At 44.2% G+C, this 22,969-nt stretch overlaps 1 protein-coding gene and 1 pseudogene across 1 annotated transcript; one reads left to right on the forward strand and one right to left on the reverse strand.

Annotated features, from left to right (window-relative positions):
- The first annotated feature begins 2,955 nt into the window (after window positions 1-2,955).
- On the forward strand, window positions 2,956-3,822 carry LOC121433298 (annotated as a pseudogene).
- Window positions 3,823-12,315: 8,493 nt separating this feature from the next.
- On the reverse strand, window positions 12,316-22,590 carry Rbm43 (RNA binding motif protein 43). The gene is made up of 4 exons (XM_041631583.1): window positions 22,487-22,590; window positions 17,572-17,761; window positions 14,597-14,676; window positions 12,316-13,851 (listed from the first exon to the last, which is right to left on the reverse strand). The coding sequence occupies exons 1-4, from the start codon at window positions 22,487-22,489 to the stop codon at window positions 13,093-13,095; spliced, it is 1,032 nt and encodes a 343-aa protein (XP_041487517.1). The 5' UTR covers window positions 22,490-22,590; the 3' UTR covers window positions 12,316-13,092.
- Between the last annotated feature and the right edge of the window lie 379 nt (window positions 22,591-22,969).

The following is a 22,969-nucleotide window of genomic DNA, read 5'->3' on the forward strand; positions in this document are numbered from 1 at the left end:
TTTTTGTATGTGTGGTACTGCAGATCAAACCCCAGTCCATGTGTGTGTGCTAGGCACACGCTGTACCAGTGTAAATACCCATCGGCCATGCCCTGAAGTTCCCCGTCACCAGTGGTTCTCTACCCTAGACTTTTGTTCTTTACTAATGCTGCCCTAGTTTCTTTCTGTGTAGAAGGAAATGTTAAGGTTTTAAACATAATATCCAATGTAATCATACATTATTATTGTATTAACTGACGAAACATTTTTCATAATCCTATTGAGCTCATGGTCTTCCTGTGCAGCCACGGCTCTGAGGGACTGCAGTGCGTTTACACTGTGAGTTTGTAGAGTGACGGGCTCTGTCTACCTGCAGATAAAACCGATGAGAAACCACGTGCTTCACGAAGAGATAGTAGACTTCCCAATATTCCCTTCAGAAGGTGACCTGTGTGTGTGCCCCTCTCTTTTGGGAACTGAACCCAAAAGCTCAGGTGTGTCACAGGGTTCGAAAGCCAGAAGTAACTATTCCTGGGTTGGACCTGTGGAAGCAACAAGCATCCTAGAGTTCTCAAGGCCAGACCATCCGAGCTACACCTGTCACGGGCGTACTCAATTAGAAATGGCCAAGCAATTGGGCAAGGAAGTCAGGAAGGAAACTTCTGAGTATTGCCTGTATTCTGAGAAAGGTTTGGGAGTCCTAGGGAAAGCAGAGACCCTGGAGCCCCTGCAGACTCTCACAGTCAATGTGAGGGTCAAGAGAAGGTCAAGGTAGTCTTATGAGAATTTTGAGCCAAGGTTACAAGCAAGTTCTACCATCCCCTCCATGCCCCAACTCCTACTCTGACGTCCTGGTATGAGAGAACGTGAGATACTCCAGATTCTCGTGTGAGCATGAAATACCAGACAAATCTGACTTAAATGATGCTGATTTCTGACATCTACTAGAAGAGAAGCTCAAACCAGAAGGGAAAAGGACTGAAGTACAGACGAGCAAAGGACTATTTCCTTACATATTGGACTTTGTAACGTAAGAAATACAGATCACCAATATATGATAATAAATTAAATCATATATACACATTGAAATAATATAGTACCTTTTCATCTTTGCTCTTTTGTGTATGTGTGCATACATGCATGCATGTGTGTATGTGTGTGTAGTGTGCGCACACACACACACGCCACACCACATGACTGGAGATGGAAGGACAACCTGCGGGAGTTGTTTCTTTCCATCTACCCTATGAGCTCCAGGAATCAAGCTCACATTGTTAGACTTGGGCGAAAGCAACGCTGCCGACTGACACACCTCTCCAGGCTTCATCTTTAGGTTTTAATGGAAATTTCAAGAAACTCACAAAAGTATAACCAATGCTACATTGAACTCCTCTTCCAACAATTATTAAGATGTTACCCATCTTATGTCTTCTATGATCCACTGCAGAGAGAGAGAGAGAGATGTGTGTGCATGTCATCACTTTATTATAGATGCTAGGCCACTCTCTACAACTGAGCTGCAACCCACCCCTATTGTAAAATATTTTATAATGAATTTTGGCATCGAGTAATTTCATGTAAACATTTTTGTCTTTAATAGTTAAGGAATTTTTAGCATTACCAAGATACCATTACCACACCTAATAAAACCAACAATAACGGTGTAATATAGCTTTTATTCCTGATCAAATTTCCCTGGTTGTCTCACAAACATCATTTTAAGAATGGCATTCGCATTACTATTCAAGTAAGGTCCATAGATTTTCTTAGGTAATAGGTCTCTTAGGTCCACTTTAATGTGCAGTCGTAACTTTACCCTCTAAAGTCTGTGACTGTTAAATTTCTAATGCATGTGTAATCGTGCCTGCGGACTCAGGCTGATCCCTGAATTCACAGGTTGCCAGGCTGATGCAAAGGTGCTGTGTTCTGCAGGACAAAGAAGAAATCCTCACAAAGGAGTCTGGCGCCCTCTAGCGCATTTTTTAGGTTGTAACTGTTTCTCGGTCTCGAGGCAATTTTGAAACAAAAATAAGAAGAAACTGATCCTGGTGTGTCTAGTTCCCACTCGATGACATTTTAGCTGAGCGTGCGTCACACGCACCACTCGGCAGTGAGGCTCTTTAATATGGAAAGACAACACGGACATCCAAGTTCAGAGTCAGGAGCTAATGGCTTAGTCCTCCACTTGAATCCTCAGACTGCTGTGGAGATTGTCACACTCCCTCACTCAGATGACATCATTGATGCTGGAGTCTTCTAGACACCTCCACTGTGTTGATGTCTCTTATTCCAAAGTGCTGCTTCCTGGTGGTATTCGGGACTCCATTGGGGTTGGGTTGGGGAAGGTAAACAAGGCCTACTCTAAAGGCGACGAAAGCTCGTTAGCTTTTTGTCGTGGCACACCAAAAAAACAGGGGAGAGGCTATATGAAAGGAAAACATAGAAATGCATTCTAAAATTCTTAAGGCCAGACCACACCACCTGGACAAAATGAAAGAAGTGTGAACTGGCATTAGAAACATTGTGTTTTAGAAAACGTGATGCTGAAATTGACCTATTTTAGAGCACTAATTGATTGCAGAGAATGTAAAACTGGTATGAAAATAAAAAGACCATCAAACCCAGAAACATTTGTTTGCCTTGGCTAATTCCGCATCTCTGGATATATGGAAAGTTTGCACTGTTGGCTACAACAGCATTAAGGCATACTTTCCTCTCTGTATGTTTAAAAGTAATCATTAATTTGGGAGGCAGGGGCAGGTGAATCTCTGTGAGTTCAAGGCCAGCCTGATCTACAAAGTGAGTTCCAGGACAGACGCTATTCAGAGAAACTGTCTCAAAGAAGCAAAAGGCAGCAGCAGCAGCAGCAGCGTTGTTTTAGTTTGTTTCTTGTGGCTGCAATAAACATTGACCAAAACTAATTCAGGGAGTAAAGGGTATATTTGCCTTGTACTTCTGTATCACAGTCCATCTGAAACTAAACCTGCAGACATGGTGATTGAGGCCCATGGCCAAGGCCAGCACACTTTTGGAGAGAACTATGTTCAGGAACTACTAGAAAAAGCACCAAACCCTGCGATTCTATCTTCCTGTCCTGAGATCAAATGGCACTTCATTGGCCATTTACAGAAATAGAATGTCAACAAATTAATGGCCGTCCCCAACCTCTTCAGGCTGGGAACTGTGGACTCTGTGAAGCTGGCAGACAAGGTGAAAAATTCCTGGCAGAAGAAAGATTCTTCTGAATGACTAAAGCTGGTGGTCCAGGGGCTGGAGAGATGGCTCAGTGGTTAAGGGCATTGCCTGCTCTTCCAAAGGCCTGAGTTCAATTCCCAGCAACCACATGGTGGCTCACAACCATCTGTAATGGGGTCTGGTGCCCTCTTCTGGCCTGCAGGCATACACACAGACAGAATATTGTATACATAATTAATAAATAAATAAATAAAGCTGGTGGTCCAGATTAACACCAGTAGAGAGGAGAGTAAACACGGCTTTCCGCCTTCATCGACCATGGTGGAACACACAAAGACCAGTTGTCCCAGCCTGGAGTTCGTGGGGCTCATGATCACAGCAAGCTTTGGACATGATCTTAGTCAAGGACCAAACCCAGACCTCCAGACGTCACTGCGCCTGCGGCAGGAGCTGTGTGAAAAGCTGAGCATTCCTGTGAACCAGGTAGAGCCGAGCACGGGCATGTCCGTGGACTTCCGGCATGCTATTGAAGTGGGATCCACAAACGTCCAGGTAGGAAGCACCATTTTTGGAGAGCGGGATTGCTCCAAGAAACCCACCCAAGACAAGACTACAACAGACCTGAAGGCCTTAGTGCCAGTGGCATAAGAACAGCGAGGCCAGACCAGCTAAAAACGATGAACTATGCACCAGCCTAGGTTTTCCCAATCACACTCTCCTGCAGCCTGTGTAGAACGCTGAGGATTACCTGTGTTGATGGAAACCACCTGTCCTCCTCCTCCCCTGTAAGAGGCTCGAGTCAAGCAGTGACTTAGGCTTGAATTAGAGGAGTTCTGAGACTTTAGAACTGATGCGGAATCAGTAGCCAGGAACTGGACACTGCCCAAGCCTCCATGAATGTCTTTCTGGGGGCAGCTTCTGCATTACTGGTGTCTATAATCGAGAAAATCAGAGGGATACCCATTTACCATTCCACCCTAATAGAGCGCCCTGCACTTGTTCCTACAAGTCCCCACTGAACACTCACTGGCTCCTCTGGACTGGGATGATTTTTGCTGCCCTGGCCAGTGATGTCTCTAGCCACAGCTCCTCTGTGGCATTGACCTGAAATTCCAGGAGAAAGAGCACTTGGGCCTTTCTGACATCCTACTGAGAAGATGGGACTTGGAGCTTGGTCCTTGGGGACTATAGTGATGGAAAGTGAGGGTTTCTTCTCCATCATGATCCTTTTCCGGCTTTCGCAAAGACTGTCCCCCACTTGCCTTTTCTTTTCTAGGGATGTATTTCCCAGGTGTACTGATAGCTACCCCAACACACACACTTTATTTATAAGCCAGAATTTTGCAGCTCTTCATTGTTCGTAATGTTACAAGATGGTTAAAGACCTGGAAGCAGTTGGGCATAGAAGCACCTGCCCATAACTCCAGCATTTCACAGGTATGGGCAGAAAGAACAGATGGCAGACAGCAGCTAAATGAGACCCTATCTAAAATAAACAAACAAATAACAGAACAAACTCGGAAACACAATTCTCCCGTATCCACAGAAGAGTTTCGGTGGGGGCTATTTAGTTCCTGATAGATTTTCTCTTGTTTACGCCAGCCCTTGTCCTTCATTTATTTACCCAATAACTTCAGAACCTGCTGCTGAATGTAATTTCATATATTTAAACCACTATGGTTCTTGTTGTGTTTCGATCAAAGCTAGTCTGGTATTTCAGAGTCTTAAAAACAAATGTGAGCTTGAATTATGCCATCTGTGCCAACTGCAAAGTGATTAAAGGTTTATTTTTATGAAAAATAAAAAGATGAGCAAAGTGTAAACAGGGCTTCCTCTCTGGACACCAGATGACCCCATCTAAATACCTTTACACAGCCGCTCAGCAGTAACAAGTTTTCAAGACTGGACCCTAGGATGCATAAGAGAAACTCAAGTTTAGAACATTATCACCTTTGAATTCTTCACCTAAAGTTAAGATTCAATGTAACACAAACTCTGTTAGCTCAAAGCCACCCTGGGTCACACAAGATTCAATCTGTCTAAAAGAGAAACAGAGCTCACACGAAGGTGATCCCAGCATTTGAGATCACGTGCCTTTAATCCCAGCACTAAGGAGGCGGAGACAGGAGTGATATGGCTGGGCAGAGAGATTGGAATACAAGGCAGGAGGAGGCAGGAGCTCAGGTGTAGTCTGAGGATGCAGTCTGAGGACAGGATCGCCCCTTTGGTCTGAGCATTGATAAGAACTCTAGTGGCTGGCTGCTCTGATTCTCTGATCCTTCAGCTTTTACTCCTAATATAGATAACTCCAAGTTTTTATTATCAAGACCAATTATGATTCGTGCTACATTTGGTGCCCACCTTTTGGGTATGAATTCATGAAAAAGCCGCTTGCCTGTGGCTTTACAGGCACTGGCATAGGCCAAAACTACATGCAGTAAAAGCCACCACTGTTGTCAGCTACGTTTTCCTTTCTTCTCTCCTGATGGACTTTCCCTGAACCCCCTTCTCGGGCTGCTGCCTTGAAATGCAGCCAACCCTCTACTCTTCTACTCAGCAGGAGATGTTCACATCGTCGTCGTCATCGTTGGTAGAGTTGGTGAGAAAATTGGGAATTCTTAAAGGAAGGAATTAGTTAAAAGAGAGAGTTTTTTTTTCCCATGTTAAAAATGGGGAACACAATTATGTGTCTGTGTGATTACACAATGGATGATTTAAAAAATGAACAATTAAATGAAGGGACAATCAGGATTGACATAATGCTAATTATCGTTTTGCTAATTCTTGGCTTATCTCTTAAAAAGTTGTTTAATATGTGTGCCAAGATACAAAAACTCCGAGGAAACTGCAGCAGAGGTGTTCTGAGACGTTGGATCACCTGGGTGATCCATTTTTATTAGTGTCTGGCCTCTTGCTCTGAAAATTCACAAACTTTCAGAGGTAACATATATATCTGCATTAATGCAAGTATAGACTGTGTGTTGTGCATAAGTTAGCCAAAGATGACTTTTTGTTTTATTTTTAGTAAGTAAAATATACATTACATGTCTTGTAGCTTTTCTGGGTTTTTTTTTTTTTCAATATGTCTATAGCCGTGACTTTTAAGGGGTCTTCTTTGATCAAACCTGATTATCTTTAACCTTGAATGAATCCAGTCTTTTGTTTTCTGTGGGAACAAAAACACAACCTCTTCCCCAAAGCAGAACATCTTTAGAGTTCCATTTTGAAGTCAAGACATTTTAAAATATATAGTACGGTTTAATCCAGCAGCATTCACAACCCAATGTCTCTTAGCAGCTGTCTTTTTCTCATCAGCCATCAAGAAATTCAAAGACAACACAACAGCATACAGGACCCAGACTCCCATGGATTTTCCATCCTTATGTGGCTTTTTTCTTTTACATTACTTTACTCATTTTTAACGACTTTATCATTTTTAAACTATTCTTTTTTCTATGACTGTCTCTATCCTTTTTTCTTTTTTTCTTTCTTTTTTTTTTTTTTTTTTTTTTGTCTCAAGCCAATGCAGTTTTAAACAGACTCTAACCTGTTTGGAGGTTTCTTTTGTCCGGATCTGCCTTTATTGACCATCTGTAGTGTTCTTTGATTGCATGAGATGAATCTTAAGCTGATATGTCAGCCACCGGTGGCTCAGCTTAGTGTATGGTGCTGGTGCAGGGGGACTGGTGGCTGGCAGCTGGCTCCACCTAGCAGGCAGCTGCTGGGAGAAGCATCTCTGTACTATGGCTGGCATGAGACTCTGAGACTGTGTTTGGCTTCATTTTTGTGTATTTTCTTAAGCTTTCTCAGGTTTTATTTGGCTGGACTTTGGGAAGCATTTGTAGGTATACTTTTCTGTCCCAACAGCCTGCTCCCAAATAACCTCACAGAGACTTAATATTAATTATAAATGCTGAGTATCCTCACTCATGTGGCCCACTGGGGATAGATAGGGAGATTGGATTGATGATAAGTAGGTAAGTAGGTAGACAGACAGAAAGACAGGCAGGTTATTTTAATTTATTCTTTGAGACTTCACACAGTGTATTTCAATCATATTCAACTCTCCTACTTTCCCCCTCCAGCTCCTCCCAGATCTCACCCATGTCCCCCTCCCAACTTCATGTCCTTTGTTAAAAACTAGAACCCTGAATCCAATTAGTGTTACCCACGTGTGCATGGGAGTGGAGCAATACATGGAAGAATGGCCAATCTGCTAGGGACCACATCCTGAAAATGATTCTCCTTCCCCTAGAAACCATCAACTATTGGCCGCCTCAATTAGGACCAGGGGTTCATGTGCCACCTGCCCATCAGGACTGGAATGTTGACGGGCTTGATTTTGTGCGGGCAACCACAGCTGCCGTGAGTTCATAACCATAGCAGTCCTGCCGTGTCCCGAACACGTTGCTTGACCCCAGTATTCCCTACGTCTGGATCTTACTATCCACCCACTACTGCTTCTACAGTGTTCCCTTAGCCTTGGCAGCAAGAAAGAAGGCCAAATAAGCAAGAGAGACGGGCAATCTCTCTCTTACTGTGCGTGTGTGTGTGTGTGTGTGTGTGTGTGTGTGTGTGTGTGATCTTGAATGATACAGAAGGTGCTGGCACATTTGGGGAAGTCTTTACACATCAGGTAAGGGACTCTCTGCAATTCTTCAGGGCATGATCCCTACTCAGGTGGTTTTTCATTTGTGGCAAAATTACACTAACACCAACACCACATCCTATGTAAGGAAATTACGAAGAAAGGCACATGCAGACTGCAACAATGCAAAGAAGCTTTATTCAAACGTGAAGGGTAATGAATGCATAGAGCCTGGGGAAAGGGGGTGATCTAGGGGCAGAATCCAAATGCTTGGCAACATACAGAACACAGTAAGAAATCTGTGGGACCTTCACGCCAAAAGGCAGCTCTCAGGGGAAAGGGAGAAAGGTATTTTCAATAATTACCCAACCGAAACAAGCTGTTCTCCACTCTCCTACACAGGCCTGAAAATGCTTAGCCATCATTTGGAACAGATTCGTAAGAATGCTTCAGAAGACGCTTGTAATGAATTGTGCCCAGACAGCTATACTTTAAGTTAGCATCTCAGCCCTTGCTGGATCTGTACTATATATACTAGCTAGGCTCCTTTCCTCCTATGCTGTATTTCATTCAAAATAGCAAGGGGAGGCATATTCTGCTCCTCGCCTTTGCCAGAATGACGGGAAATAAGTTAACTGTGGGACACTCTTCCCACACTATACCTGCTACAGAGGGTTTTCTACAGATCCCGAATGGTTTAACATTCCAGACACAGTGGGGAGACGACTCACAGGCATCAGGAATCCCTTACCAGCTCTTACAGATGACCACAACCAGATGCCAGAGGGGAAAGATGCCAGCTCAGAAAACCTTCACGGCTTTTGTCTCCTGTCAAACTGAGTCTAGAGATGGGTAAGTCCAGAGACCATGCATGGTGTCTGACTGCAGCGGCAGGCACGGACTAGCCAGTTTGAAAGAACACAAAGGCAGGGATGCCCTTTTATTCTCAACTGGGAGAATTTTCTACATGGGAGAAATAATGCAAATAGGAAATACAGACCTGTTCTAATTAGAAAGTCTTTTAAAAATCAATATTAATATCGTATTTCCAAGAGAGGATATACTATATAACAAATAAGCAAAAAAGACAGATAATTTCTGGCCCACTGTGTACAGGTTTTTTAGACACTCAGGGCAAAAATCCTTGTCTTAGTTGCTTTTTCGTTGCCATGACAACATCATAACCAAGGCAACTAACAAAAGGAAACATTAAATCTAGGGTGCACAGTTGCAGAGGTTAGAGTAGGTGACCAACAACACAGTGGGAAACATGGCAGCAGGCAGCCAGGCATGGCCTCCGGGCAGTAATTGAGAGCTCACATCCTTACCCAAAAATAGAAGGCAGAGAGCTGTCAGCCTTCAGTCTACCTCGGAATCCCGAAGACGCAGGTTCTAACACAAGTAAAGGAGTGCGCCAGGAACAGGATAGCTGAAACTGCCAGGCAAAAGCAAAAGCTTCCTTCTCCATGTCTTTTTATGTGGGCTGCCACCAGGTGTGGTCAGACTTGGGGTGGCTCTTCTGACCTCGAATAATCCAGTCAAATCGGCCACTAGTGCCCAGCTGTTTTGGTTTTAGTTGAATCCAGTTCAGTTGACAACCACAATTATCATCACAGTCCTTTGTAAATGCTGCATGGATTCTAAAACTTGTTCAAATACTTCCTCAGTGTTTACAGCCTATATCGTGTGTTCTGATATACACTGGGGAGAACAGAATAGGAAAAGTTCTTCCCTCAAGAAGGGTGAGGTGTAAGTAAAAAAACAAGGGCCTACACCCAAAACCATCTGCAAAGATGCAGTCTCTCGCCAACTTTTTTCTTTTCTTTTCTTTTTTTAAGAAAGTTGGGTCTACTCATTTCCTGCGCTGGCTGTGGCAAGCTCCCACAAGTGATGACGTAAAGCCAAGAGTCCTTCTCTCATTGTCTGCGGCGAGTAGTCTAGAATGAGTATGTTCTCGGGGCCAGAGTGCAGTCGGAAGTTTCTGTCCCTCAAGCTGCTCCCAAGTCTCCACACAGAGGCTTAATATCAATTACAAATGCTTAGCCAGTAACTCAGACTTGTTACTAGCTCACTCTTAAATTTAAATTAACCCATATTTCTTACCAAGCTTTGCCACACAGCTTGGTGCCTTTTCTCAGTACTGCATGCCCATCTTGCTTCTCTTGGCATCTGCTCACGACTCCTGACTCTGCCTTTCTTCCCAGCCTTCTCAATTTGGCTCTTATGCCTAACCTTATCCTCTCCGGCTATTGGTCAGTCAACTTCTTTACTAAACCAATCACAGTGACATCCATTCACACAGTGTAAAGGAATCCTCCACATGAGAGGAATTCTTCTTGCCATTCATAGCTCCAGGTGGCTCCTGGAAACCCTTACTGCTCCCCAGCTGGTAAGAAAATCACTCCTCGGTCTGCCTCGCCCAGCTTGCTCAGACTGCTGGAACAAATGTCAGAGACCAGGTCATTTACTAACAGGAGATATCTTGCTGCTCACACTTCTGGAGGCCAGAGGTCCAAAGTCAAGGGACTGGCAGATCCGCTACCTGGTGAGATTTGTAGCTGCTGGAAAGGTGGAACAGTGAATTGAAGACTGTATTCAAGCAGCTTCCTTCACATCTCTTAAGACCTAGCTCCTCTTCCTCATCTCCCATTTTCCCCTTTTGGGATGGGAATGCCTCTGTTATTCCTTGCCCACCCTCTGATTTTGGAAGTACAAACCATCTTTGGTTTCCCACGTTCATAGCTAGGAAGGAATTTTGACACAACCCAATTACACAAATCTCACTGGTGTCTGATTTCAATGAGGTGGATGCATCTTAGATGGTGGAGTTTGGAACTCTGGAGCTGTTGAGATAGAATAAATGTAGATTTGGGGTGTTACTTTTCTGTTACTCTTCTAGAACATCAAGACCAAAATAAACTTATGGAAGAAAGGGTTTGACTTAAAGTTCCAGAAGGGCAGCCCATGCTGTCCGGGAAGTATGACAATGGTGGAGCATGCATGGTCATGAGCTGCGCATTGAGAGATGCCTTCAACCAAAAGTAGGAAGCAGAGAGAGAAGCTATCAACTCTCAATGACCACCCCCAGTGACAAACTCCAAATGACTCCAAAGATTCCACCACCTTCCCTAACAGTGTTTTGTTTTTTAATTCTCTCTCTCTCTCTCTCTCTCTCTCTCTCTCTCTCTCTCTCTCTGTGTGTGTGTGTGTGTGTGTGTGTGTGTGTGTGTGTGTGTGTGTGTTTGTGTATACCAACCATCTCTCCAGCCCTAGAATAAACATTTGGCTCTTGACAAGCACATAAATCTCTGAGGTCCAAGGCTGGAATACTGGAGGCAGAATATCTGTACTCTTAACAACTCATATGTTAAAACTCTAACCCCAATGTGATGTCATGGTTTGGTTGTAAAATATCCCCAGATTTTTATGTGGAAGGCACGGTCCCTAGCTGACAGCACTATGGGCAGATCCTAAGTGTGCTATGGTCATCATAGATCAATTCGTTGATGGGCTCATAACTGAGCGGACCTTTGGAAGGTAGGACCTAGATAGAGTCCACGGTGCTTTACTTGGAAGAGGAAAGAGTAACGCTATCCCTAAACCTTTCTCTTGTCTCCTTTGGCTTCCCAGCAGCCATGAGGTAAGCATCTTAGTTCTGCCATGCCCTTCTCACCATGATGGCAACTTGGCACAAGCCCAGTTATGGGGTCAAGTAGCCGTGGGCTGAAATTGTGAGCCACAGTGTATCTCCCCTTCTTGCAAATTTGCTCAGGGATTCTGTCACAGCAACAGGAACCTAACAGAGAGGGTATTTGGAGGGGAGGGCTTGAGGGGGGTGACTGAGTCAAGAAGAGCCCTCCTGATGGCATTAATGGTCTAAGAGACGGAGGAGCTTTCTTGGTTTCTCCCAGGAATAGGGCCCTTACCGTGGCCCAACCATGGCTGCACCCTGATCTTGACTCCACAGTCTTGAGAAGTGTGGAAAATGTCTATTGTTCAAGTCATCCCACCAAACCTTGCACTGCAGTCCAAACAACTGAAAACATTTTTTCGCTTGACGGATCGCGGCCTCTGAGGCACAAATGTTGTTCAGACTAACGTCGTCTCATTTGTCAAGTTTTGGATTTGTTGCCTGTATTCTCATAGCGGAAATATAGTAAGGAGACAGAAATTATTTAAACATTTGGGATATAGATGGCAAAGAAAAATAAGGACATAATAGAGTTTTCTTATGCTCCACTGATAAGAGTTGAAATAACCATGATCATGTTTGTTTACTTTAAGAGGAACAAACAGAGTTCTATTATTTATTACACCAGGGTGAGCTCTGCGGCACTCCATTATGTAAAACTGCCTTACTCTGGGGCTAGATTCATGGCAGTCAGAAACTGGGACGAACCACTATAGCTCTTCTTTCTTTGTCATTATTACCATGCTGTTAAAATAATAACAATGGAGGAATAAGATGATGGATGCCCAGGATGCAGAGGGCCCTTGCTTGGCTCATTGATGGCTCAACTCACAATTTAATTTTTCTATAAGTTTTCCTTTATTATGGCGCAAAAGGAATACACACCCAGTAGAAACTGTACTTCCACCATTGACTCTTTCCCAGGCTAGAGATGCGCAGTGCAATGCCTTCTAGCAAGGCTAAGCAGCGGCCGTGAGCTGGAGCTGTCAGCCACCAGGGTAAGCAGTCATTTCTCTACCATAGAATAGACGGTGTAGCAAAGTTAGGGTGTTCTACGAGCTATTTGAATTCAAAGCATATTTCTTGACTCACACTGTGTTGAGCTCACAGCGCACATCTGGTTGACACGCCATTGCAAAACCAGAATCATCTACAACAGCAAGCACACAAATTTCTCCCAAGATTCCTTTCAATTCTAACAGAGCCACCCCTTTCCCAAGTGACAGTGGCCAATACTCGAACACAGCGCAGGGTGAATACAAAGCCGAGAACCTGGCAGCAGAATGATCGCACAAACCTACGTCAGGGAAAGACTTCTTCTCCTAAAAACTTGGGGTTGCAGAGAAAGTGAGATTTCTTCACAGTTTAGTGAGATTTGTTTTCGTTTGTTTGTGGGTTTTGGGTTTTTTCATTTGACAGTTTGATTTAGGTATTATTTTTGGATTCAATGCCAGTCCCATTCCCTGTCATCTGGGTAACTTTGGATAGGTATTTTAGTTTTCCTAAATCCTATCTCCGTCTCCTATAAGACGAAGAGAATGATATACACAATGTATGAAATGGTGAAGTGGATGGATGACATGAGAAGCAAGCACAGACACTTCTCAGTCTGGGGAACAGTGACCACGAGGCTGAGACCTCAAGTGACTTTCTGCCCTGCAGAGCTCAAGAGCTCTGTCTTAAACAGCAGCGTGTCGGAAGAAGGTCCTATAAAGTCAATATGTGTGCTGTGAAGATTAATCAAAACTCTATGAAATCTGTAACACAGCTGTTCACATGCCCGCTTGATATTTGTTTTCTCTCTCTCCCTTCTTCCTTCTAAAGCCAGGGCATCTTTTCTGAGCTCAAGGTGGAGCTCCTGGACCCACTCCTCGATGAGCTCCTTCACAAGTCTGACCCTGCTAGTGCGAGACCCGTCACGAGCATCTTGTAGACAAATGGTGGTGACATCACCATCCACCGTCTCCTGACACAGGATATGGTATTTGTTCAGTGTCCGTTCATAAAACTCACACTTGTGTTTCAGGTAAAGGAAAATGTCGGTATCCAGGACAAGTGTTCCTTGGCTTCTGGCAGACTCGGGTGCAGAGGTCCCGAGTGCCGCTGCAGGGTTCTCCTTTCTCTGGAGGACGCTTCCGGGGCTCTGCCTATTCTGATTTCTCCTCTCACCGGCATACTTCCTGTTGTTTTCTGAAGAGGAGATGGCTTTTGATATCAAAGCCTCTTTGAGCTTCATGATATCCAGGAACGAACCTAGCACAGAGATTTTCCCACTGGACCCCAATGGGCTAAAGTTTAAAGAGGGGATTTTCTTCTTCAGCTCCATGACCAGACTTTCTAGTGCAATTTGAGTCCGAAAAACAGAAAGGTCCAGAAGAGCCATCACGTAGTTGAAGACCTAAAATGAGAAAAAGTCATGGCCTAGTGGAACCAGAACCAAAACACATTGCTCTCTGCCATTCTTCCGACCTGGGCAGTGCTTGCTCTGAGTGGGGTCTGGGTGGTTAAGCCGAGACTTCCCAACTTCTCGCTCTAGATCACCCCTTCAGAGATCCCACACCGCACACTGCGGATTCACAGCCCATACCACACACCCCAAAAGCGGAGGGTAGAAAATAGTCTGAGACAAAAATGCTGTCTTGAAGCACGGTGCTTTTCAGAACCCATCAATATAAAGAAACTATGACCATAAGCTCCACAGACGGACATCCCTCTGTAGTCAGGCCTGCCCGGCCTCCCTCTTCCAATTTAAATGGCAATAGCTTGGCTGTACCAGAGCCCAGGTTCCCGAAAGAATATATATGGGAGTTTTAACTTTCATTCTTACCCCACCTTCCCTGCTCCTTTAAAGTTACTAATCATCCTAATTGTCCCCCAGTATAAAACCTTTAACCTGCCTTACCCACAACAGCAGGAAATCTCTCAGTCACTTTAAAGGGATCACAGGACACACACACACACACACACACACACACACACACACACTGAAATATATAAACAACATGTCTAGAAGCAGCTTTTGAGAACTGAGAAGTTCCTGCTTTTGTTCCTAAGAAGTCATGGGGCAAGAACACTCTGTGTGTCTTTATATACCAAGAAATGGGGCCCGGGACCTCACAACACACCCTGGGGCCCACACTCACCTTTTCGCTGAAGTGAGAGACCACGAGCTGAGGCTTTGAGGTCAGAGAGTATCTCTTTTGTCTGATGGCATTCTGTGCAGCTACAAAAACAGTATCATCAAAAGTGTTTGTGAACCGACACAACAATAATTACCTTAATTTACAAAAATGGAGTTGTTCTATTGTTTAGAAAGTAAGGTTTTTGCTCCATTTTTCTTGTAAACCTAATATTCAAACGACTTTCCCCTCGTGCTTTAACATGCTGAAGTTGACCATAAATAAGTTAACAGGTTCCTAATCCTATTTTTAAACACACAGGAGTAAAAAACAATAACCAGAGTCAATCCTCCATGCTATCCACTCTAGGCAGAGAAAGACTGCCTTCAGAACTGGAATTCCATGCTGCCAACATCTGTCTCCTAATCCACTGCTAATCATCTCCCCCTTCTCTCGACATTGGCAAACCCAGCCCTCAGGCCTCTTTGCTGACTAGGACCACCCCATGGGTAATCTCAATGTCTATGGCTTTAGACATCTGCATACATATCACTTCCAAACTTCTGCCCCTACTTCATCGTCCTAACAGGGGTCATATCAAGGAAAGCTCACGCCTTGTTTGGTGTTTCCTGAACAGACTAGAACACGGTCATCCGCATCTCCAAAATGACACCCTGAACTCACCTGCTCTGCTGTGGTCTCTCAAAGGCAGCAGCGACCTGTAGATCCTATTCCCCATACTGTGCCGCTGTTTCAGACAGGCAGTTCCAACCCTCGGCCCTCTACTCAGAATACAATGGCTCCCACCCCTCCCACATCGACTACTCTGTGTACAGACACACATTCTATTTCCTGTCACAATGGGCTCCTTTCCATTGCTCCAAACAGCCAACAGGCTTCCCTTCCCTCCTTACCACACTACCCACCCCAGCATAGCTAATTCTTCATTTATCCTAAAGTGTTCCTCCCCCTTATCCACATGAATTCCCCCCCACCCCCTATTCCCAACCCCCACCTTTTGATTCATTCTGGTCTCTGCTCAACTGTTATGTAAACAGAGTATTTCAGCTCCAGAAATACTTGTTGGTACAGCACATATCTTGCTGTGATGAAACTTTGGGTATTATCCCCAACATGGCTAGTGTACATGAAACTTTGAACGTGATCCTCCAGCACACGTGCATGCGCGGGCACACACAGTGTTTCCAACCAGATTTAAGGAACTGAATCTCCTTGGAGGATCTCAGGTCAGCCTGGGAAACATGATGAAATTCCATCTCCTCAAAAGGAAATAAAAAGGGGGCTAGAGAGATGTCGAAGCAGGAAAGAGTGCTTAGCTCTCCTTTAGAGAACTTTAATTCGGTTCTCAGCTCACACATCCAATGATGCACAATCTCCTGTTGTAACTCCAGCTCCAGGGAAACCAGCTCCCTCCTCTGGCCTCCTCAAGCACCTTTACACACACATGACATTCATACACACAGACAGACAGACACACACACACACACACCTTAAAATAAAAATATTATAAATACATTTCTACATAACATACTTAAAGAGCAAGAGAAATTTCCCTACATGGTCTACCTAAAATAGTACCACCTACCACTTTATCTCTTTATTATTTTTCATACTTTTTCATAACATTTATATGGTAATATATAAATAAATGCAAACAAATATATAAATATAAATGAAGACAAACATATTATACAGCTGTTGGCCTAATAAATGTCCATCCCCACTGAAGCATACTTTGTGAAAACAAAAAAGACTCCTATTCCATTCACAGTCATTTTCTGGGCACCTAGAATAGTGTCTGGAATATCTAGCATATAAAATATTAACTTATAAAAAAAATATTAACTTATGCAACCACTGCCATCCCTTTAAAGATACGAACAGCCCTTGCCACAATCCCATCCTGAGCATGGCCATTGAGAAGGAACGGCCAAAGGTTAGTGTTTAGGATTTTTAGACCTTTCCTTCCCCCTCAAACAGAGCAAGAGTCTTCTCTTCGCTAACACAACTGCATGGAACTTTCACCCCTGAGGGGCTGGCCTGAAGAATGTTCTCTGGCCATCTATCCTACTAGGGTCTAAGCCTAAAAAGGACTGCCCTTCCTCCAGGTGGCAGAAACAGCCATCAGCTAGCTGCTCCAAGGAGATGTGGGAGCCAGAATGGGCTCAATCCTGTTTCAGGTCCAGGCCACAGTTCTCAGTTCAACTTTATTAATAACAAAAGCAGATATTTTATGAGAATGTCTGCTTGAGAGTTTGAGGGTTAAGAGAAGCAGAGAGTATAATTCTACTGTTGTTGACACCTCAAGTTTACCAAAGAGATTATATGTAGCCAGTGATGGTGTAGCACATCTTTAATCCCAGCACTTGAGATGCAGAGGCAAGCAGGTATCTGTGAGTTCAAGGCCAGCCTGGTCTACAGAGCTAGTTCCAGCACTGTCAGGGCTTCACAGGAAAACACTGTCTCAAGAAACCATAAAGAGGGCTGGAGAGATAGCTCAGAGGTTAAGAGCACTGCCTGCTCTTCCAAAGGTCGTGAGTTCAATTCCCAGGAACCGCATGGTGGCTCACAACCATCTATAATGTGATCTGGCGCCCTCTTCTGGTCTGGTGGCATACATGCAGACAGAATATTGTATACATAATAAATAAATAAATCTAAAAAAAAGAAACCATAAAGAGAGAGAGAGATTATATATAACTTAAGTTTATTTTTCTTGTGTTCTATAACCATCTCCAAAGATGTATATACAGAAGCCAAATACCTTTTAGAGTTTCACAATTTTCCAGTCACTCACACTTGATCATGAACCATTTCACGTATTTTTGCAAATATAAAACTGCCCACTTTTCAGAGTAGAGGAATTTTTTAATGCTACTTCAAACTTTGCCAATCCCATGAATCATTTAATCAACATGAAATTTTAATTTCACCAGAAAAGTATATACTAAGAGTATAAAATATTGGTTAAGAAGTACCTTTCTTTTCTTTAAATATGATATACGCAATTCCTTTGGTTCTTGATGGATAGATCACCTCTTCCACGTGTCCAGCCTCATCTTGGAAGTAACGCTTCACCAGCTGGTCTTTTAAAAGGCCAACCGGAAGACCAGAGACGACAATCGTTCTCTCAGAGACTGAGGGGCCTCTGGTCTTCAACGCTGATGCCTGTAGAAAAACAGTTAAGACACCATTTAAATAAGAGTCTGCTGAAAGGTACCATCATGTTGGCGAGACACAAAGCCCCCTTCCACAAAGGTGACCAGCAGAAGCATGTCTGCCTTGTTCCGTCTACCAATATAGACCTTAGTCAAATTTGAGAGTTATGTGTCCAGTGATCCCTTTATTTTCAAATAAGTAGAAAGTATTAGTAAAGTTTTGATTTTAGGAAAGCCCAAAATAATAGAAAGTGTCACCAAAAGAAAAAAGGGGGGTACATTTTTTGAGATGGGGTTTTGCTATGTAGTCTTAGTGTAACAAGTCTTTTTCTATCCTGCTAGCCAGCCCCCAAATAATGACGTGGAGACTTCTTACTAATTATGAAAGCTCAGTCTATAGCTTAGGCTTGCCCCACTAGCTCTTATAACTTAACTGCTTTTATTAATTTATGTTTTAACTTCTCTTTCATTCTGTATGTATCTTCATACCTTGTTGGCGTCTCCTCTACGCCTGGATTATCTCCTCCTACTTCCTCTGTCTGGAAGTCCTGCCTATACTTCCTACCTAGCTATTGGCCATTTAGCTTTTCATTACACCAATCACAGCAATACACCATCACGGAGTGTACAAATATCCCACAACACCTTCATTAGCCTTGAGCTTGCTATTTAGACCTGACTGACTTCAAACTCAAGAGATCCTCCAGCCTCTGCGTCCCTAGTACTGGGATTAAAGGTGTGCAATCACACCCAGGGAGATGTACTATTCTTCTTCCTAACAGTTAGAAAGTGGCTGTGGATACAGCTCAGTGATAGAGTGCTTGGGTCGTGGGTGCAAAGTCCTGAGCTACAAAATGGAAAAGTTTGAGAGAAAATATCTATCTTCTGGATTAGAGAGTTCAAAGGATGTAACTCAGCAAGAAAGGCATCCGTTTTACTATCAGAATCAGGGAAAAGTCCTGCAATAATGAGGGGGCTGCACAGACCACACTGTCAACCATGGATCTGAGGTGACACAGGGACAGAGAGGACATACACACTCTTGCAGATCCTGCACAGCAAAAATCCTTCATTTATTCCCTAATCCTCTTGAGTCCACTTCTACTTCGCCCCTTCATTTATCTACCACCCCAAGTTAAGAAAGTAAGTCTATCCCAAGATGTGCATAGTTAGTCCAGTCTAACTGCAGCGAAATTCAGACCTAATCTGTCTTAAGCAGCTCAGAGAGGACAAGGTCTCCTGAGCTGAACTGATGATTAACAAACCACAAAGGCGCTCTGGACTCTGCGTGCAAGGATGGTGTTTCAAATAACACTCCTCTGGGGGAAGAGCCTACTGCTGGCCTCCCAGAAGGGAGGGCAAATGGATGGTCTCTGTTCACACACAGTGTTTGCCCTAAAAGTAAGAGAACAAACTCAGTTCATTGATGCAGGAGATTTCAAACAATTTGGGGGAGACAAAAATACACCAAGGTGTATGTAAGAATGAGACAGAAGAAGGAAAGGGGGGTTGTGGGGTAAAGATGGCAGTCTACATAGCAGGACCCTCGGGTACAAAAAAAGAACAAACACAACAGGTCATGGATGGACACCCGAAAAGCAATCGCTCCAGCTTGTTCCCCACACTGCCTCCTCCCAACTTAAACACACTCAAGCTTGAAGACACAAAATCCATTGTAGCCAACACCAATACAGAACCTCAGGAAACCTGAGGACCATTTTACTTAAGAAAAAAATCTAGATCAACTCTCTAGAGACTGTAGTTAGCTTGGGCACCCATGAGCACTGCCCTCTCTTTTCTGCCATTTGAAGGGGCCCCAGCCTAAAGATTGTGAGCAAACTAAATCTTAAGTAAAGGGGGAAATGAAAAAGAAAAAGAAATTCTGGCCATCACTAGAAGCATTTCCCTTTATATGGAAAAGGAAAATTACATATGACATGAGACCAAAAGAAATTTTAGTATACATTTAGATCCTGTTGGCATAGTATTTGCTGTTTTTGATACACTACGGTTGACTTTTGACTTCTGGACTAAATGCGCTAAGTCTTCAAAATACCAAAAGTTTTTAAATGGCTACAGAATATATATATATATATAATTAGAATATATATATAATATAGTGCTGTCTATGTAAGAATAAAGCCAGTGTTAACAGAAACTTAGGGGGAAAAGGACACGGTTACATTACAAAGAATCACACAGTTTAAGTACATTATAGAAGTTACAAAAACAGCCCAAAGAAAATGTTTAAGTGTTGTTCCAGTACAGCTTTCAAAGTTGAAAAGTGAAGAAAGCAATCAGCTGTCCCCACCTCCACTTATCACAGCAGAACTCAGAACACGGCTACGGCAATGGTGACAGCCCAGAGGACTCAGAACACGGCTACGGCAATGGTGACAGCCCAGAGGACTCATGTTCTCAGATTCCCGTGCTCCAGCCAGTTGCACAGACAAAATAAAAGATGGCACACAAGCCCCATCCGGTGGCATTTTGGTTTTAAGTTTACAATGTGTGCATGAAGTTTCCAGCACATATACCTTATTACTGAAGCCATTAATAAAATCTGTGTTAATTAAACAGATGCTCCACATCTGGCAAGATGTTGGGTACTAGAAGTGGCAAGCAGAAAGAAAACTGTTGCCCTGAAATTCCGTTCTCTCCAAAACATGCCCTGGAGGGGGCTGGGAAAATGTCTCAGCAGTTAAGAGTGCTTTTCCAGAAGACCTAGGTTCAAGTCCCAGCAACAGCATGGTGGTTTATTACCGCCTATAACTCCAGTTCAGAGGGATCTGACACCCTCTTCTGGCCTTTGAGGACACCAGGCATGCATGTGGTGTCCATACACACATGCGGGCAAAACACACACATACAATAAAATAAATTTCAAAAATAAAAGTGTGCGGTGTACTCTTTCTGCCATGGAGCACCTGGATGGGCTTTACGATTCAGATCGTGGAGAAGGTACTTGTATTGTAGCTCATGGGCCACAGGTAGACAGGGAGTCATTTCAAAGGAGTATGGGTGAAGGGGGGGGCTCTTTATTGCTCTAGAGAAGAAAACAGAACACCTCGTCTGAGAACACAGATCACCCACAATAAAATCCTAAAACCACAATAAATGCCATCCAGGATTAAGAAGCAAGATGAATTTTGGCTAAGGTCCAAAGAGGCTCCGAGAATGAGAGGCCTGGAAGGCTGAGGTAGAATGGGAATTGATAGGGGAAAATATTAAGCAAAAGACGTTTCAGCACACAAAGCGGTGGGGGCGGGGGTGATCCTCGCTCATGCTCACAGAATTACAAGACAAAGGACAACCACCTGAAGATAAAATGCTCAACTAGGAAAGTAAAACTGACTGGCTGTGTGACAGGGAAGGCATTTTGATGGAAGGAAACGGTTTGTCTACATGATACAGTGAAAACACTCCAGACCCAAGGGTTCCTCCTGAGTCTCCAGATTTACGTGATTTTCTCAAGATAATTCTCCCTTACAAGAGGGAGGGAAAATGACCAGAGGGACCTTCAGATTTCCAGGGAAGCTGACTTCCTGGCTTTTATCTCTTGGGGCATTCTGTTCTGACAGCCCACACCAGCGTCAGTTGGGAAATAGCTGGTGAGCCGCCATCCTTCCTGCATTTATCAATATCAAAGAAAAAAAAAATCAACTTAAGCTCAGGAAATGCCCACGCCTCATGAGCACTAATGTGTTTCTTAATGCAAGTGTCTATGCAACCTTTATCTTTAGAATCAAAGAACTCCTAGTCGGTGTTTTTGTAGACCTTGTTTTTGCAAGGACCTCGCATTCTGTGATCTTGGGAGCCACATCAGCGCCCTGCGCCTTCTTCTTTAGCTCACTTACGTCTGAGGACAAAACGCTGTACGCCTTCTCCTGGGACCAGCTGTGAACAGAGTTATCCGTTTCCTCCGTGCACAGTAAAGAAGAAAAACGAAGAGTCCCGAAGAAAGATAATCCATTCAAAGGCTTTGAAACAAGGCAATTTCAGCAGAGACCTGAGGCTGATGGCATTTTACCTTTTCCATGCTCTACATCCAGAGACACTTGGCCTCTATGTCAGAAAGATGGGGGGGGGGGGGGGGGGGGGGTAGAGAGAAGTAAAAATTTTTTTTGGTTTTTCGAGACGGAGTTAATTAAAACTTTTTAAAGTGAGGCACTAAGAAGAACTAGTTCACTTACTGTTTTAGTTTCTATTTGCTTTCTCAATCACCTCTCACCAGGTAACACACATAGACACGCGCGCGCACACACACACGCAAGAGAGAGAGAGAGAAAAAGAGAGAGAGAGAGAGAGAGAGAGAGAGAGAGAGAATATCAGGTGAAACAAAAAGAAACTCACGCATGCACGGTAACTGCTCCAAAACACAGTCCTCTGGGCCTCTGGACAAAATCCCGAGGCCTGGCGCGGAAAAAGAGGCTCCGCTCAAACCCTTCTTCCTAGCTTCTTCCAGTACTTAACTATAGCCTCCTTTTCTGGGTCACTGTTCTCTTCCTCATCCCTAAACCAGTCTCAGTCCCGCCCTAACCACCTTCCAGAAGAAACCCGAGGGTCCCTTGCGGTTTAGCAAGGAGTGCTAACGGCGCAAGTGTCCCCACGCGTGGGAGCCAAGCCTGCCGCACCCGCGGCGGCCACTTCGAGGCGCGCGATCGTGCACGACACGCGCTCCGGGACCCTCGGCAGTGCGCCTCCCTGCATCGCGACCCCAAGAAAAGTGACTTGCCATGGTGCGGAGAAGACGCGCGGGCAGCTGGCAGCCTAAAGCGGGCGGCGGGCAGGTTCCGCTTTCGCTTTCCAGTTCCCGTAGCCCGGGAGACCGAGCACGGAAGGGCGGGGTCTTGCGCCAGCTGCAGGGGTGGGTTGGGCTCTCGCTTCTACGCGCAGCGTGCACCGCAGGAATCTGGTTTTTTCTGGACTGCTCTGCATGATTGCCCACGCTCCTTGTACTCTGGCCTCTTCCAAGCTTTCTCAAGGCCAGTCTCCTGCAGCGCCTTCCCAGCGGTGGGGTCCACCCCTCCACCCCAGCACCTGCGGAAAGCCCATAACAACGGGAAGACACGATCCTGACACCCACCTCACTACCTGGCCCCCCGAGCTAAGGCCAGAGACAAGAGAAACTTAGTGCGGTCCTTAATGTGAAACAAAAAAAAAAAAAAAAAAATTAAGAAAAGAAAATGGATGGCGGAGCATGAGTCCAATGTAAAGA

The sequence above is a fragment of the Microtus oregoni genome, unplaced genomic scaffold (genome assembly GCF_018167655.1).
Source record: "Microtus oregoni isolate MIOR12 unplaced genomic scaffold, Mior012 000037F_ref0000500, whole genome shotgun sequence".
NCBI lineage: Eukaryota > Metazoa > Chordata > Mammalia > Rodentia > Cricetidae > Microtus > Microtus oregoni.

Coding starts and splice junctions, on each gene's coding strand:
- Rbm43 (XM_041631583.1), bottom strand. Junction 14,677..17,571: donor CATATTTAAAGAAAAGAAAG/GTACTTCTTAAC, acceptor CTGTTTTTGTAG/CTGCACAGAATGCCATCAGA. Junction 13,852..14,596: donor TCTCTCACTTCAGCGAAAAG/GTGAGTGTGGGC, acceptor TTCTCATTTTAG/GTCTTCAACTACGTGATGGC.